At 35.6% G+C, this 19,512-nt stretch overlaps 1 protein-coding gene across 2 annotated transcripts in view; it reads right to left on the reverse strand.

Moving 5' to 3' along the window:
• The window catches only part of Atp6v1h (ATPase H+ transporting V1 subunit H), a 115,226-nt gene that overhangs the window by 70,609 nt on the left and 25,105 nt on the right, over nucleotides 1–19,512 (reverse strand). For both annotated transcript variants that reach the window (XM_048782896.1, XM_015485786.2), the window contains 2 exons: nucleotides 12,832–12,929; nucleotides 6,679–6,871 (listed from right to left, as the gene is read on the reverse strand). In XM_048782896.1, the coding sequence (XP_048638853.1) occupies nucleotides 6,679–6,871; nucleotides 12,832–12,929 (291 nt within the window). The remainder of the gene's footprint in view (nucleotides 1–6,678; nucleotides 6,872–12,831; nucleotides 12,930–19,512) is intronic.

The raw sequence follows: 19,512 nt of genomic DNA on the forward strand, positions 1-19,512 counted from the left end.
ATGGCAATTTGTAAATCAATGGATGTGAAACTGATGTGATTCTGCTATCTGTGTATGGGGTGAGGGGGGGAGTTCATAACCCACTTGAATCAAAGTGTGGAATATGATATGTCAAGAAATTTGTAATGTTTTGAACAACCCACAATAAAAAAAAATTAAAAAAAAAAAAAAAAAAAAAGAGGAAACTTCATGTTTACTTTTTTAAATTCTGAGACAGGCTCTTTTTAATTGTCCAGGTGACCTCAAACATGCAATCCTCCTGCCTCAATCTTCCCAGGTATATAACACCTTTAATTCACAAAATTTTCTGAGTTACTTTTATGTGTCATACACATAAACACAGATAATAGAGACAACCAAGGTCTTATGTTTGATGAAGACGACTGAGTAAATTAAATAATGTCTGTACAAAGCAGTGATTAAAAAACATACAAGAAAAAAAATATATATATATATATATGTGTGTGTGTATGTGTGTGTGTATATATATATAAGTAAAATCATTTGAAAAGTTGCAGAGTGAAATAAGGGGTTTTAGGAAATACTCTAGGCAAGGGCTCTGCCCTGATCTACATTCCCAGCCCTAGTAACCTTAACATATAAACTGAAAAATAATACAGTTCACTTCTAGTATATCTAATTGCACTGTTACCTCACTGAAAACTAGCTGCCAGAGACTCTGAGGTTACACTGATTCAAATTCTCCTCTCACATTACCTATGGTTTTCCTTTTCATAATCTCCCTCCACCCTTTTAATGGCACTCTTAAGGTTCCTGAGAAAATGTACCAAAAGTAGATGAAAAAAAAATGAGTGCAGGGGAGATGGCAGAGTGGTTAAGAAAAAGATTTTGAAGCTGATAAATTACACTGAAGTTTCAATCTTATACTAACTGAGGAATCAACTTCTTAAGTCTTGGTTTCCTCATCTATAAAATAAAAATAATAATAGAACCTATTGGTTAATCATGAAGATTACATAAAGCAATGCATGAAAATGACTCATTAAATGTAACAATTATGATTCTCAGCATCAAACACAAGGTTAGCATGATGGTTAACAGCATGAGTCACACTGCCTGAGTTTGAATCCCTGCTCTTAATTTCTTAGCTATTTTGGCAAATTATTTAACCTCTCATTGCCTAATGAGAGGCCATGCATGGAGTTCTTGGAATAATTAAATGCGTAATACATTTAAATAATTATGACAGTGCCTGACACAGATAAGCTCTCAATAAACATTAGTTGTTGTTAATAACTACAGACATCCAGAAAAGAGTTCCTACACATCAAATTTTAAAATTTACAAGGTGACAACAAGCTATTAATATGCAATTTATAGAAAGAAAATAAATAGTCAATAAAATACTTAAAGATGTTTAGCTTCATTCAGTATTAACAGAATGCAATTTCAAAACAATGATTTCATTTTTGGTAAAAATCAAAAGAAAGACTATTAAATGCTAGTAAGAGAGTAGAAAATTCCCAATACATACTTGATATAAATATAAATTGGCACAGTTTTGAAAGACAGGTGATTTGGCATTATCTATAGTAAGTGTAAAACAGCATGTATCTTTGACTCCCCTTCTAGAACTTCATTCAGAAGAATTATTCATCAAAGTAAGCATGCATACACGAAAGAAACTGAAAATACCCACAAGCCCATCAATAGAATACTTAACGATTATATACCAACACAATGGAATATAGCCATTAAAAGGAAGAGTGAAGATCTATGTTTAGAGAAATAAAAACATATTCTTTAAGAATTGGTAAGAATAAAGCTAAAAAAATAGGAAAGACAGTGGAATGAATCTGACATAACTTTCCTATGCTCATATATGAATACATGACCAGTGTAACTCCACATCATGTACAACCACAAGAAAGGGAAGTTATACTCCATGTATGTATGTATGTCAAAATACTCTCTACTGTCATGTATATCTAAAAAAAACAAATTTAAAAAAAGATAAAGAACAATATTTATTATATGGTATCATTTTATTTTTAAATATGAAGGAAAACCACACACTTATTTATATATTTATCTCTGCATGCTCAGAAACATCTAAAAGGTGACTGCATTTGACAAATATGATATCTATACTATTTATATTTTTGTAACACGTGTATATTACTTTTTATTTTTGACTTGTTCATTACATATGAATAAATAATGATCAAAAGTACAGTTTCTGAAGCAAACAAATAACAATACCAATAATAACACATACCAATAATAAAAATAATAATTTTTATGTTCTAGGGCTCTAATAAACACTAAATGAGTTAACAAGGGAAAGCCCTGAGAACAATGCATGACACAGTAAGCACTACCTGAGCTATGTCCACTATTATCACTCTCAGGTAGCATTCTTTTTTTTTAATATTTATTTTTTAATTTTAGTTTGACACAATATCTTTATTTTATTTACTTTTATTTGGTGCTGAGGATCAAATCCAAGGCCTTGTACATGCTAGGCAAGTGCTCTACCACTGAGCCACAACCCCAGCCCTCTCAGGTAGCATTCTTAAGAGACCAAACAAGCCATCTGCCAAAATCCCATCTGAATCCTAAGGCAATCAACAAAATTATCAAGAGACAGTTGTTACAGTGAAGACACTGGCTCTGGGGACCCAATTAACAATACTTTATTTCTGTTTTACAAATGACTAGCTACCTAGAATAAAGATTCAAACTCAGCTCCTCTCTTGTTCTCAACTTCCTCATCTTTTCAAGGGAGGAAGTTGACTTACATAACTCAAAAATTCTTACATATTAATAAATACCTACAGTTTAAAATAATTATACACCTTTTATTCTAATTTGTTATGTATGACAGCAAAATGCATTACAATTCATATTACACATATAGAGCACAATTTTTCATATCTCTGGTTGTACACAAAGTAGAGTCACACCATCGTGTTGTCATACATGACTTAAGAGTAATGATGCCCATCTCATTACACCTTCTTTCCTACCCCCATACTCCCGCTTTCCCTCCCTCCCCTTTGCTTTATATCTAGAGTTCGTCTAATCCACCCATGCTCCACAACCCCCACAACCCCTTTATGAATCAGCCTCCTTATATCAGAAAAAGCATTCGGCTTTGGTTTTGGGGGATTGGCTAACTTCACTTAGCATTATATTCTCCAACTCCATCCATTTACCTGCAAATGCCATGATTTTATTCTCTTTTAATACTGAATAGTATTCCATTGTGCATAAATACCACATTTTTGTTATCCATTCATCTACTGAAGGGCATCTAGGTTAGTTCCACAGTTTAGCTATTGTGAATTGTACTGCTATAAACATTGATGTGGCTGTGTCCTTGTAGTATGCTGTTTTTAAGTCCTTTGGGTAAAGACCGAGGAGTAGTATAGCTGGGTCAAATGGTAGTTCCATTCCCAGTTTTCCAAGGAATCTCTATAATGCTTTCCATATTGGCTGTACCAATTTGCAGTCCCACTAGCAATGTATGAATGTGCCTTTTTTCTCACATCCTTGCCAACACTTACTGTTTTTTTTGTATTCCTCATAGCTGCCATTCTGACTGGAGTGAGATGAAATCTTAGAGTAGTTTTGATTTGCATTTCTCTAATTGCTAGAGATGTTGAACATTTTTTCATATATTTGTTGATTGACTGTATATCATCTACTGGGAAGTGCCTCTTCAGTTCCTTGGTCCTTGTATTGATTGGATTATTTGTTTTTTGGTGTTAAGATTTTTGAGTTCTTTATATATCCTGGAGATTAGTGCTCTATCTGATGTGCATGTGGTAAAAATTTGCTCCCATTCTGTAAGCTCTCTATTCTCTTCACTTAATTGTTTCTTTTGTGAGAAGCAGCTTTTGAGTTTTACATCCATCCCATTTTTTGATTCTTGATTTTAATTCCTGCTCTATAGGAGTCTTATTAAAGGAAGTCAGATCCTAATCCGACGTGATGGAGATTAGGGCCTACTTTTTCTTCTATTTCACGCAGGGTCTCTGATTTAATTCCTAGGTCCTTGATGTGCCCATCTTTATCTCTTTTGATTAACTTTAGCTTGAAGTCTACTTTATTTGATATGAGGATAGAAACCCCTGCTTGCTTCCGCAGTCCATGTGAGTGGTATGATTTTTCCCATCCTTTCACGGTCAGTCTGTGGATGTCTTTTCCTATGAGATGAGTCTCTTGGAGGAAGCATATTGTTGGGTCTTTTTTTTTTTTAATCCAATCTGCTAATCTATGTCTTTTTTTTTTTTTTAACATATTTATTTATTTATTTATTTTTTTAGTTATTGGCAGACACAACATCTTTGTTGGTTTGTGGTGCTGAGGATCGAACCCGGGCCGCACGCATGCCAGACGAGCGTGCTACCACTTGAGCCACATCCCCAGCCCCTAATCTATGTCTTTTGATTGGTGAGTTTAGGCCATTAACATTCAGAGTTACTATTGAGACATGATTTGTATTCCCAGCCATTTTTGTTTATTTTTGGTATTTAATTTGACTTGGTTTCTCCTCTGATTAGATTTTCCTTTAGTGTAATACCTCCCTCTGCTGATTTTCATCATTGTTTTTCACTTCCTCTTCTTGGAATATTTTGCCAAAGATGTTCTATAGTGCAGGCTTTCGAGATGTAAATTCTTTTAACTTTTGTTTATCATGGAAGATTTTCATTTCATCATCAAATCTAAAGCTTAATTTTGCTGGATATGATTCTTGGTTTTCATCCATTTTCTTTCAGAGCTTGGTATATGTTGTTCCATGATCTCCCGGCTTTGAGGGTCTGGGTTGAAAAATCTGCTGAGATACAAATTGCTCTCCCCCTATATGTGAACTGATTCTTCTTCTCTTATGGCCTTTAAGATTCTCTCCTTATTCTCTATACTAGGCATTTTCATTGTAATGTGCGTTGGTGTAGATCTGTTGTAATTGTGTACAATTGGTGTCCTATAAGCCTCCTGTATTTGATTTTCCAATTCATTCTTCATGCTTGGGAAATTTTCTGATATATCTCATTGAAGAGATTATGCATTCCTTTGGTTTGTTAACTATGAGCCTTCCTTTATCCCAATAACTCTTAGATTTGGTCTTTTGATGCTGTCCCATAATTCATGGATGGCTTGTTCATGGTTTCTTACTATCTTTACTGTGTGGTCAACTTTATTTTCCAGATTGTATACTTTGTCTTCATTATCTGACACTGTACCTTCCAAGTGATCTATCTAGTCTGTTGGTGATGCTTTCTATTGAGTTTTTTATTTGGTTTATTGTTTCCTTCATTTCAAGGATTTCTGATTTTTTTTTCAGAGTCTCTATCTCTTTCTTGAAGAAATCTTTTGTTACCTATATTTGCTCTCTCATCTCTTTGTTAGAATGATCAATTTTGCCTGTATTTGCTCATTTCGGTCATCCTTTAATTCACAGATCATTTTAATTATGAACTTCCTGAACTCCTCCTCTGACATTTCATCAACTTTGCTGTCCGTGGATTCTATTATTGCAGTATCCTGGTTTGTTTGGGGCACTTTCCTCCCTTGTTTTTTCATGTTGTCATGTGTTTCTATGTGTCTTCCATTCTTGCAGTGTGGATCTGAGATATTACAGTTTCTACCATATAATCTTTTAGTATCTGTGCAGATCATCTGTACCTCACCTTAATGTTGGGCTTCCAGACTCTTGATGTATGCTGCTGCAACTAAAGATGGTGGCAGCAATAGCGGAGGTAACTCCAAGATAGCAGTGGCGGTGCCCAAAATGGATGCAACATATTTCAGAGATGGGGCTGAAAGGGTGAGCCTTACACTGTCTTTGGGATGCCTGCTCCGAGATGCAGCTGCTTCTAGGCCCTGTCTGTTGTTGAAAGGTAGAGGCTACTGCATGGAGAAGGCTATGGAGATGTCTGCAGTGTCCCAAGATGGAAGTGGGTTAGGCCTGGGCTCCCAGCTGGGAGGTGAAGGTAGCGGTGGACTCGAACCTACCCTGGGCCTGGGTCCTGTGCAGGTTGGTGTAGGTGGTCCTGTGCCAGAGCCTGAATTGTGTCCTCAGGTGTCTGCCGGTGGCAGGATGGACCTGGGCCTATCCTGGGCCTGTGTCCCATGCAGGTGAGCAGAGGCAGATCTAGGCGGAGCCTGAGCTCTGGTGGGTGTCTGCCAGTGGCAGGACGGACCCAGGCCTACCCTGGGCCTGGGTCCCGCATAGGTCAGTGTAGGTGGATCTCTAATTATAAATCTTTATAGTTGCCTTAGAAATATACTGCTAGTCAGTAGATCCAGAATCTAAAAAAAAAAAAAGAAAAAAAAAAAAAACCTCCATACTAAAATACGGGCCCCATGAGAGAAAACTCCTAATAGCAGTCTCATGGCAAGCAATAAAGAAAAGGGAGACTTTCTTCAACTGAATATAACCAAATTACCTTTCCTTACAAGTATTCTATGACTCACACATTTCATTGATTTAGATGGTTTCCTCTGACCTGCTCCACAGCCCCATGCCATAAAGACAAACCAATGATATCTTATTGTATGTTTATAAAACTACATGTAAAACATAGAGGGCAAGTAATTTTCCCATCTGCTAAAATTCATATATACTGCACAATAGAAAGTGCCTCTGTCTCTCTCACACACACACCACTACCACCAACAACAACAATAACAACAAGCACCAAAACTTACACGGAATGCTGCAAGAATGATCCTTGTGACTTTCTCCTTGACAGATTCTTGGAGGATGTCGGAGAGGACAGGAATGATATTGTAGCGCCGCAGGTGTTCACACATTTGAGGACTGAATGCCAGGAGCCATATTGAAAAAATCATTTGATATTGGAGTTGAAAGCCACACTTGTTACTCAAAACTCCCATTATGCTGAAAGGGAACAGGCATTTAGAAAACATTTAATATGATGAAACATCAAAAAAGAAATGAGTGATTATTCTTTTTGAACACTAATGGAAAAAGCCTCTCTGAATTGTGTCCTCAGTTTCTTTTCCACCAGCAACAGCACACAGCCAGACTGCTACTCAAAGTGGGCCATTTCCAGCGCAGTTCCACTTAACCCTCTCTCCAAAAGTCATAGGACCTCAGGCAGCAGGAGCATTTGCTGCATAGAAGCAACAAGAAAGGGAACCAAGACTTGTAATAGGGCAAAGAGAATGGTAAGAAGAATAAGACAAGCAACAGAGAGCTAACATCAACAGAAAGTCATGACAAAACAAATGTACATCTTCAAGTCAAATTTCATATGAAGATTTTGCATCTGTGCAACCAAGAGAATAGATTTAATATACACAGAAAACTCAGAGAAAGGAGGGAATGACTCCGGAGGAAACCTGTGAGGAGTCTGAATTTTACACAGGCTATCACAGAATTTGGGGGTCAGAGAAAATCCTAGATGGATTATAGATAAATCTTCTACTTCACTGGAAAACTCAATGGAAATGAAAGAGATTTCCCCAAGGGAAAAAGTATACAACAGAAGATAAATAAGCAAATTTCCCTGCGAAATGCCTACATTCAGACAATGGAAGACAGAAATTATCAAATAAGACCATTAAAACTGACCACCAGGTTAAGGGGAGCTCAGACACACAGAATGTCCAGCAGAGTGACTCCTAATATAAACTGTGGACCTCAGTTAACAGTAGCGTATCAATATTGATGCCTCAATAAGAACAAATATATCGTGCTAATTTAAGACATCAATAAAAGGAAACTTCAGTGTTGAAATGAAGGGAGCACACATATGGAAACTTTCTACACGTGAATTTTTTTTTCTGTAAACCTAAAATTGCTCTATAAGTAAAAGCTGAACAATTTTCAAAATCTAATTTTACAATCTAAACCAATTAAATTATTAGAAGCTTATATTTGTGCCAATTCTCCATTTTTGTGATTTACATACAGTTCTAAACTTACCAAATTATTAATTTTCTCATATATGATTTACTGATGTCAGTATCTCAACTCCTGAGAAACCATGTAACTTTATACTACAACACCTTAGAGACTTGTTCTCCTTGTTCTCTGTTCCATTACTCAACTAAGCCTTCTACACTTGGCTTTGTGCTGCTGCGGGGTGAGAACCTGGGAACCACATTTCTGCCATACCAGCTGGCTCCCTCTTAGGCTTGACCAAAATGGAGTACTTGAGGCTGACTGCAAGGATGGAAGAAGGAGGAACTTTGCTGTGTTGGTTTTGTTTCTCTGGCAGCAGCTGAACTCAGTTTGCAGTTCTTCCAGTTCAGTAGAAAACACTTCATCAGACCAAACCAGACAGTGCAGGGTCCTCTCCCCAGAGGCCTGAGTCTGTGAATGAGGCACTTTGTCAGAATTTAGATATGTCAGTATCAGAGGGGTGGCACCTCCTCCTCAAAGGTCCAAATTTTGGATGCATTTTCCCCTCCTTCAAGCATGTAAATTTTAGTGATCCTAACCTGTGACCATTGCTTCCCTCAGCTTTAGGGAAGTACTTGCTACCTCTCTAACACTTGAGTCATTTCTTCATTTAGTTTTTAGAACAAAGTAGATAGTAAATGTAGACTTACTTAATAATTCTTCATATCAAATTTTCTGACAGAATCAGTTTTGTTTTGGTTTTTTAGTAATAAGAGGGGTTGACCCAGGGAGCTCACAAATAGTACACTATTACAGAAACCAAAGTAAAGCAGAAAGATTTCAAAAGAGGTAGTTGTCAACAATGATAATCTCAGAAAAACATTTAGAGGAGTTCAAAATTTACACACAATACATATGATTATGTAAAAAAGAAGTCTTCTACATCTAAATATTAGACACAAGAAATATCCTAATAAAGCAAAATAAAACTCCTGTTTCCCAGAATAAAGAAGGAACTGACTTCAGGATAACAACCCTGAATATAGTGAAGTAGCAAGAAGAACATGCCAAGAAACACCAAGAATATTAAGACCCAGGATATAACCAAATATACTGATTTAACAAGTATTTGCTAAGGAGCTATGTGGAGGTATAGAGCAAGGCACAAGGGATATAACAGGAAGCAAAAATGATTCTGTCTATGCTCTCAAATAGCTTACAGGTTACCATGGGTGAAAGGAGGATTCACTGAAGAAGGAACCAGAGAAGTGAATGTGGCATCCAACCCTGTGCCATCCCTCTAATTAAGAAGGCAAGTTAAATGTGACTGCTGAGTTTTAAAAAATGTGAATCTGCAAGGTTGATGTGACTTTTAAAATCACTGAGAAAGTCACTAAATGAAGTTGTAGAATACTAAAGGCTGCCTTTGATGGGTTCTAATATTTTCTGACTAGATTATAAACTTCATAAAGAGAAGAGCCATATATCTTTGTAGTCCCCATTATATGTAGCACAATATATAGAAAGCTCAGGAAGTATAACTAGCAAATCCAAGATTAGAAGACGACTAAGGTCTGTGAGGCCAAAATCACTATTAGTATTGTTTTACTTTTTAATAAGTTATTTTAAATCAAATGAATAAAAGGAATAGTGAGACAAAATAGATGGGTACTGGCTAAGACACACTTTGAACGAGACGCTGCCCTCCAAATCCATAAGTACCTCATACCTCATCACACAACGTCACCCAAGAGTGTAAGATTTCAACTATTTTTTCTTAAAACTCACCTTTAAATTTTGCATTACTTTATACTTTCAAAACACTTCAAATTTGAGGATATAATAGTTCATAAATGCTAGTTGAATTGTGAAGACAATTAACTCCAGGAAATGCCCACTTTTAGCTGCAATACTTAAAAAGTCAATGCCAGTCTTCAGACTGTGAAGTCAACAATTTCAACACAATGAAAAGTATTTTATCTTACATAAGTACATAAATATTCAAAAATAGTGTTGTGTCATGTATACAATGGCTTTTTTGCCAAAAAAAAAAGCAGACTATGTTGATTAAACTGTACTTTTTTTTAAAAAATCAGTTATCTTCCTCTCATTAAACAGCCTATTCTTGCATTTTTTTTCTCTTCACATTATTCCTGCTTGTGATTTTAGAAGCACCAGAAACTAAAACTTCAATGCTAAGCAAGACAAATGGGAAAGTAGAAAGTGTGTTTTACCTCTGAAAAAATAAAAAGATTAAATGACTTTTCTAAATTGCTACACTATTAGCAAGTTTAGATATACCTTATTAATGTCTGTTCACAACCTAAAGATTTATTTGATTACTGCTCATTTCATTAGTGATGATTAGCATACCAAAATACAAAGGCTAAGTCAGTACTGTTGACTGTTCTCCAAAATACGAAATATAGTAATTGAGACAGCAGCATTTAGTTGAAAGTCCCTATACCAAGAGAATCCACTGGACAAAATTTTCATGGGATCTTGGTGATCTTAGACTATTTCATAATCCTAAATATTATTTCATCATTATTAACCATAATTAATTATGCTATTAAATAAAAAACTAAAATAAAAAATTGAGACCTATATAATGATGATATAATGAAATATACTGAAATAATCATTATCTCTTCTTATTGCTCTGCCCAAAATATGGCATCATCTTTTAGGAAAGTAAAAAGACTTGAAACATCATTTTTGTAGTCCACATTTAGGTTTCTATGCAGAAGAGCTGACATCACAATCTTAAGATTGCTAGTCTTAAAAAGACCTGCTTGTAAGGTTGGCCATTGGCTAGCTTTTAGGAACTTGGCTAGTAACGAGTTCCCTACATCAACACAAAATTTTCCCTAAATCCTAAGGGTAGCTCATTGTACCTACACAGTTTGTACAAATAATATGGTGTATGCTATGAACATCCATTGCTATGGTTTAAGTATCTGTGTCCCTCCAAAATTCATGTTAAAATCCTAACTTCCAAGGTAATAGTGTGATGAAGTGAGGTCTTTGGGATTAGGCCATACAGGCAAAGCCCTCATGAATGTAATTAGTGCCCTTAAAAGGGCCTAAGAGACCCTTTGACCCTTCGGTCATAAGAGGTTAGAGTGAAAAGACAGCCAACCTGAACCAGGAAGCAGGCCCTCACCAGACACCAAAACCACTAATACCTTGATCTTGGACTTCCCAGCCTCAAGAACTATCATAAGCCACTCAAATCTATAGTATTTTGATTTAGATAACCACTTTCTTTTGGGAGTCTGAAATTTTGATGTATTACAGTCAGTGGGTATCTACACTACTAGCCTCCAGTAAAATGCTTGGAAGATGAGACAATAATTCGTTTCTTGGACAGAAATCTCACACAAATGTTGCTGCATTTTTGTTGATGGAGGAGGGTACACTCAGTGGGACCTCATGAAAGGGAGGGAGCACGAGGAAGCCTGCAGGTAAATTCTTCCAGATTCAGCCTTTGTCTTTTTCACTTACAGACTAGCTGTGTGCATCCTGACCACATCTCTGCAATAAAGTTTAGCTATGAGTCCCAGCTGCTGACTCCATGAGTCTTCCTAATGAATCTCCCAACAGCAGAAACACACAGCTGAGAATTCAGAACTTTTTACTTTCCACCCATAACAATGATTAATAGAAGAATACATTTCACAATCATTAATCAGAAGACAAAAGCAAAGTGAGAAATAGCATTCTATTCTAACAATGATGGTGAAATTATGTGTGTTTAGATGATTATACCATAAAAAAATTTTCTCAGATGCAATAATTAATGAGTAAGCAATATATGTCTTCTATGGACAAAAAGGAAGTACAATTTTCTCACTTGTTGGTACTGAACATAAAAGTCTTCAAGACAATATTCCACAACAAAAACCTGGTCAATTTTGCTCAAGAATATGTGATGATTTTTTTCACTGTTTTATGGTATTTATGCATCAAAATTTACTTACTACAAAAAGAGCTGCTACATTTAAATTCCTATTAAAATTTCTAATAGTCGGTTTTTACTTTCTCTCTATTTTTGATTAATTAATTTTTCATAAGAAAACTAAAACTATATATTTTTAGAAGAACTACTGGACCAGATGGCAAACTGAAATAACTACTTTTCCTGGTAGATTCAGGGGTAAGTAGTCATAAATATATTGAACATACATACTAACTCACTGAGTCAGTGGAGATTGAGTGGTACACGATGATTTAAATTCAATTCATAAGAAAAGCTTTTTGCAGAAGTCCAAGAAAGTTTAACAAACTGCACATATTTGTAGAGGGAATCCAGAATATTCAGATCCCTTTCACAGTATTCATCTACACTGAAGATGTAACATAAAGTTCTGAAAGAGTTTGATGCCACACACATATTGTCAATCAACTATTGCTCTAAATCCTTGCTCACCAAAGAATCTACTGATAGCCTGATAACCTAATTCCGTATGTTTATTTTCCAACAAAGAAACAATGCCCTCACTAACTAAAAAGAGTACAGTATAAATTGGGTTTCCAGTGATAAAACAGAAATTCCAGTATTTTGGGGGAGATTTTTCTTAGGTTGTTTATTAACAGCTTCTTAACGTTTTCATACCTGCAAATTAGGACCCCACAAGAATGGACTAAATTATATGGCTTATAAAAACAGTTGACACTCACTTTTTTCTGATGGGACATTTCCTAACTGATTTTTATCTTATTCATCACATAATACTTTTATAATTATTTTGTTTTCTGAGTTGTTCCATCCAGGCTTCAACCTCTTTTAAATGCACAAACCAGTAAGGGAAGGGAAATGTTCAGTTTGATAGTTATTGACTTATAAGAAAGTTAGCATAACCCATTGTTAAACAGACATGAAAGTATAAAATACTTCTGTTGGATGATTAAATGTATTAATTTCTTTGAAAATGTCAGGGAGAAATGCTTTTAAATGTTATTCTACATCAAAAGTAAAGGGCACTCACCAGTTTACCCCATCTGCTTCCACCCAGGCAAAACGGTACTCGTTGACCCGGAGCATCAGCTGCAGACACCCAGCAACACACTGCACATACTGAGAACTCTACACCAAAAAAAAAAAAAAAAAAGANCACTGAAGAAGGAACCAGAGAAGTGAATGTGGCATCCAACCCTGTGCCATCCCTCTAATTAAGAAGGCAAGTTCAATGTGACTGCTGAGTTTTAAAATGGGAAAGCATTTAAAGTCATAAAATCATGCACACCCATTTCTACAGGAAAAGTTTAGTTTTTTACTGAAATTGGTTAGCATCATTTCATCAGAAATTCCCTGATATCTTTTCAAAAGTTGATCCTCATGTTTGCCTTTATCTCTGCTTCTTACAAATGAAGATGATTTTGTCTCCCAAATTACACCTACACAATGCAAGACAATTTAACATACATAATTAGGGAAATAAAGACATAAAGTAAAAGTATATTTGATACAGTTTGATAAATAAGCATAATGAGTTGTAACATTTCAAATACTCCCAAATAGAGGCACTATAGAGAAAAAATAGTAATTATTCATGATTATACAAATATCAAAGAACAATAATAAAAATGAAAAAAAGAGTGGATGCATCAAGACAAGCCTATAATTAAATGACTTTAGACAAGTTATTGAATCAGTAATACAGTATTTAGTTTCTTGGTCCTTAAACTGAAGGGGTACTGTTTGTTTAAGGAAAATAATTCACTGAGCACACAACTAGACACAGCTTCAAAAAAGATCTGTATGGCACATCTAAAAAGTCAAATAAACACCTGTAAAAGGCAGTTCATGATTCTTAAAACAGTCAGTTAAATAGTAACTACCTTATAAAAATTGAGTTTAAATCTGAAATTTCCAATAAATATGAATCATTCTCCTCAAAGTTACAAACCCCTCCTTTTTACCAAAGCTAGTAGAAATACCTCGTCTGGGCTCTTCTTTAAATAGTTACAATGAGTCTTATATTTTTTAAGAAGTGGAAAGACTTAAAAGAAATTTCAGACTCTAGCCTTCATAAAGAGCATACTATTAAAAACAAATTTTTCAAAGGAAAGAACCATGGATGTTATAAAAATTCACAAAACCTAATATATATGACACTACTAAAATCTATGGTATCATTTAAACAACATTTGTAAAAGCCTAACACTTCAAAGAAAGTCTGGGCACTCAAATACAAAACTGCAATGATATTATGTACATTTGGTAGAAACAGACAAATGTTATCAAGGAAAAGGTTATATGTTATGCTCCACCTAGAAAGTAGTAACACTGTTCATACAACATATCCAGGAATATACTTGCCTGAAAACTCAAAACATTAGCATAATGACAAAAAATAGTGCATTTTCAACTCCTAAAACAATCTCGATAATAGAACAAAATATGTATTTTTCCAATTAAGCCAGAAGGTACAAACCCTTACTAAAGAAGAGGAATTCCACCTTTCACGTTTAGAGAGATATCTTGTGGAAGATTCTAGACATAAAATGGGGAAAAAATGGCAAAAAAAGGGGCATTCTCTCCTCTCCATTTATCATTTTCCTCTCAACACAAAAATTCTTGATTTATTTTAAGTCTTTTCTATGTTCCTTCACCATGGCTATTGAAATCTGTAATATAGTACAAGTATGGATTCTTCACTACTGGTGGCAGCTTCATTATAAATGAACTGGTCCTACAGCTGACTTGTACACTGTCAAAGGACCCTGTGCTTCTCCTTAATAGGCAGTGGCACACATTTATTGTAATAATCAGCTGTGTAATTATTAACTTAATGCTGTGCTCCCAGACACAATGTGGCCCTCCGAAAGCAGGACTCATACCCATCTTGTTCAGCACTTCACTCTCAGCATCATGCTGTACCTATAAGGCACTCAACAAATATTTCTCGAATTAACAAACAATGGAATGTGCAAATAAACCCTATCTTATACTAATTCCAGATGAGTAGTGCCCAAGTAGACATGATTTGATGGTTTAAAAGTCTAAGACTGTGATCAAAATTGCTATACTGATAATAATCAAAACTGTAGCGATAGACACAATTTATCATTATTACCCTATCTCTTCTGGAAGCCAAGATAATTTGATTGATTATTCAAAGTATTTCCTAGAGAAATTATGGACCTAATATAACTGCCTATTTTTTAAATTTAAATCATCTCAATTTGAGAACTCATGTAAATTTCTAATTTTCAGTTATGTCATCCTACTTTACTAGGAAATTTAGAGTATTAATAGCTTAGTTAGCTCAATAGTTTCCATGTAAGTTGCTAAAGTAATTCATTTCTCCACTGAAGAAGTATTATTGTATTTGGACTGACTTCTCCAATAGTCAAACAAGAAAGGCGTTGTAGATACTCACTGTATTATTTCCTGAATACTCTTTCTTATTATTTTTTAATATCATTCACATTTAGTTCTTTATTTTAAAGTCTTCCATGTAAAATAAATTTTTTAACCTTTGTAACTATCAAAATATGTCAAAAATGAGCCAGGCACAGTGTGTGCTCCTGTTAATTCCAGTGACTTGGAAGTCAGAGGAGGATCACAATTTTGAGGCCAGCCTGGGCAACTTAAGAGAGACCCCCATCTTGAAAAAAAAATAAATCTTAAAGGCTAGGGATGTAGCTCAATGGTAAAATGCCCCTGGGTTCAATCCCCAGTACCGAAAGAAAAACAAAAACAAAAACAAAACAACTTTTTACAAAGACAATTTATGAACGTGTATATTTTTCAACATACTTTCAAAACAAAATAAATATCAAAATAAAAGGAGAAATTGAAATTTCCCATTTTAATAACATGAACAATTCATCATTATGACAACCACTTCTTCAAATGGGGAATATAAGGCTTACACATTTGATATAATTGTTGAAATTAAAGTAATGAGTTCAAGCTGGATGCAGTGGTGCATGTCTATAATCCTAGAGAGCTAAAAGGCTGAAGCAAGAAAATCACAAATTGGCAGACAGCTGGTTGACCACCACTAATCATCTGTCATTTGTCCATTTGCCCACCATTTGCCAGCAGACCACCCACGGATCGCAAGCTGCCCACTGCCGCCTGGAAGTCCATATCAAGAGTACCCACAGGTTTGGTTACATGAGGCCACTGCCGTCTTGGGACACTGGCCAGGCCTGGACTCAGGGCCTGCAGGTTTGCCACAACCACTGCCACCATCTTGGGGAATGGCTGCCTCAGTCTAGGGATACCAGCCAGGGCCTAGAGATATATTGTCAGGGTACCTGCAGGTCTGGTTGTGCCTGAGGTCTTCCTGCTGGATAAGCCAGTGGCTGCCCTCTGGCCGCCTCTTTGCAGGGTTGCTCCTTTGTGTGAGCGCATCCCTGGTGGTCTCTCTGCAAGCTGAAATGGCATTGAGATCTTGGGACTCCAGCAAGGCAGCACCTGGGAAATCTGAAGCCCAGGTCCATCAGATTGCAGCCCAGTCTGTGTGGGGCCAGTGTGGGCCTGGCAAGCCTGTGGAAAGCTGGAAACTGAGGGCAGCTCCCCAGGTAAAGCACAGGTTGGAGAAACTGGGCTCTCTCCCGCTCAGTGAGTCCCGAAGTGCACAAGGGCAAAAGGGGCCAGCACAACGGGTAGGAAGACTAGAAGAGGGTGTGAGGGCATCTTGCTATAGGCTCACCCAGCCAACGGGTCTGGCACCCACAGGACTGGAGCTACCATCAAAATTCAGATAACCCCACCTACCAGCAGAGAAGGGGAGCTGAGAAAATTTTTAAAAGCCAACGGAAGCAATCGTTCAATTTTCCATTGAGACTTTCCTTTTTTTTTTCTTCTCCTTCTCTCTCACATCTCTACCATCTTTGGATCCAAATATTTCCCATGTATCAATTTATTGAGGAATGGGATATCTGAATAGTATATTATAGTTTTATTGTATATTCTTATCTTTATATTTTTATTTTTTGATCCCCCTATATATTTTTTCTCCTTTATCTGTCTCCCTGGTTTCTCTTTCTTGCCTCTCTCATGCTAACAGTCAACTGCTACTAATTCCTCCCCCTCACTCTTCCTATAAATTTTTACCTCTATTTTCTCTTCTTTTCCCTCATGAACATCACATCTCATATCACTTCTGTTCTCTCACTATCCATCGTTTAAAAAGGTAAACCCTTTTAGCAAACTTACTGTTTATATTTTAGACAATAATTGAATACATCATTCTATGTATAGTGACAAAACTGTAGACATCTTAATAGGAGCTATTTGTTTGAAGGTTGTATATTGTTTGCATTGGGTGCTGTTAATATTGGTCTCCCTCTTAAAGGTGAGGTACTGGAAGCCTTCAGGGATACTGTAAGTCTACAGGATAGAAACTGTACTGCCTCAGATCCACACTGCTAGATGGGAAGACACACAAACAACATGAAAAAACAAGAAAACAAAGCACCTCAAACAAACCAAACCGTTCTAACAATAGAATCCATAGACAACAGAGTAGAAGAAATGTCAGAGAATGGGTTTAAAAGGTTAATAGTTAGACTGATCTTCAAACTAAAGGATGGTATCAGAAAGAAAATGCAGGCATTGAAAGACCACTTCTATAAAGAGGCAGAGATTATAAAAAGGAAGCAAGCAGAAATCCTCGAAATGAAGGAAACAATAAATCAAATTAAAAATTCAGTGGAAAGTATCACCAACAGACTAGACCACCTAGAAGACAGACCCTCAGGTAATGAAGACAAAATATATACTTCTGAAAATAAAGTCAACCATACAAAGAACATGGTAAGAAATCATGAACAGAACTTCCAAGAAATATGAAATAACATGAAAAGATCAAATTTAAGATTTATTATATACAAAGACGTGGAGATATAAGCCAAAGGAATACACAATGTTTTCAATTACGTAATATCAGAAAACTTCCCAAACCTAAAGAATGAAATGGAAAATCAAATACAAAATTTTTATTGGACCCCAAATGTACAAAATTACAGCAGAACCACACCAAAGCACATTATAATGAGAATGACTAATGTACGAAATAAGAATTTTAAAGGCTATTAGAGAAAAAAATCAAATTACATATACGGGGAAACCAAATTGTATCTGAGGGCTGAGAATATGACTAGTGACAGAGCAACCCTGGGAATGACGAGAAGGATAAAAGCATCACCTGAAGGATCCAATAAAGCAAAGTTCTCTAGTAGGAATCATTTTCCTTGCTCTGAATCAGAAAATTAAACAAACAAAAGAATTATCAAGAAGTGAAACACCTCAGGCTTAGAGGAAAAACTAAAGCAAATACTTTGATAATGTCAAGATTCTTGAGTACAGTATATGTTGACATCAGGGATTGTAAAAAAATAAAATAATGAAATGTTGCCATTTCCACTGTTAGTTATTATTACAAAAGATAGATTCTGATGGAAGGAAAGAAATGGTGGAGAAGGGGTAAAAGAAAAACTGAGCACCTACTATGTGGAAATTCTTCATATAAGGAAACAACATATTTTTGTTTCATCTAAGTCTTCCAGCAACACTTTTAAGTATATATATTATTCAGCTTGCTTTGTAATTGAAGAATCAGAATTTTAATGAGATGATACAACTTTTCTAGTCCATACAACTAAATGGTAAAGAATGTCTAACCCAAGATGGCCTAACATAATTCCTTCCATCAAACTGTGTTTCTTCCCAAAGGGCAAGAAATTCTCATTGTTGAACAATTTTCATTTCTTCTGGAAATGTGCTGCATACAGCATCATTTTACTATGAAGTCAAGTGTTGCTTATGGCAAAATTTTTCACATTTCCTACATGTATAAAAAATGAATAAACAAATGAGGAATATAATGATAATAGTGATTTTTCTATGAAACTATTTCTATCCCTGTTTTTTGTTTTTTTTTTCCTGGTACTGAGAGTTGTACTTTACCACTAAGCTACATCGCCAGTCTTTTTTTTTTTTTTTATTTCAAATCAGGGTCTTGATAAGTTGCTGAAGATCTCACTAAGTTATTGAGGCTGGTCTCAAACTTGCAATTCTCCTGCTTCTGCCTTCCAAGTTGCTAGTAGTTGAGATATTCTTGCCTTTTCATTTTTGAAACACTGGTTAAAAAAAAAAAGCAGCAGTACGGATCATGTATGTTTATTGTTTTAAAGTAAAATTGAAAAGTTAGCAATTAAAATATTCATTATTCTTAACTTTTAAAAAAGTGAGACAGACTTGGATTGGCACAAGAAGTGAACTCTCTACATACCCAAGCTAGTGTTCTTCTCACTGTGCTATGTATTCTACCTGAGAACCTACCACAACCTGCACTCTATGCAACAAACCTCAGTGATAAAGAAAACACCATCTTTACTTCTCAACACATTTAAGAGAATATTATTTAGATAAAATCCCTGATGTTGCTGAAAATACAAATTCATACCATATTACAGTACAATAATCACATCGAATGGAAGAAAACTAATAACTGACAGAATTCACCGTCCTAGAGAATATGGTCTCAGAGATTCACAGTCTACAGAATTACAAAGTAATTCAAGAATTAAGAAATTATAATATAAATGCACAATAAAAGAAATACAAAAGCATCAGTGATATTGTACCAAAGTAAAACCTAATATTTTAAAATTGTCTATGGACAATTTTCATTACTCATTTTGATGAT

This window comes from Marmota marmota, unplaced genomic scaffold, assembly GCF_001458135.2.
Source record: "Marmota marmota marmota unplaced genomic scaffold, marMar, whole genome shotgun sequence".
Classification (NCBI taxonomy): domain Eukaryota; kingdom Metazoa; phylum Chordata; class Mammalia; order Rodentia; family Sciuridae; genus Marmota; species Marmota marmota.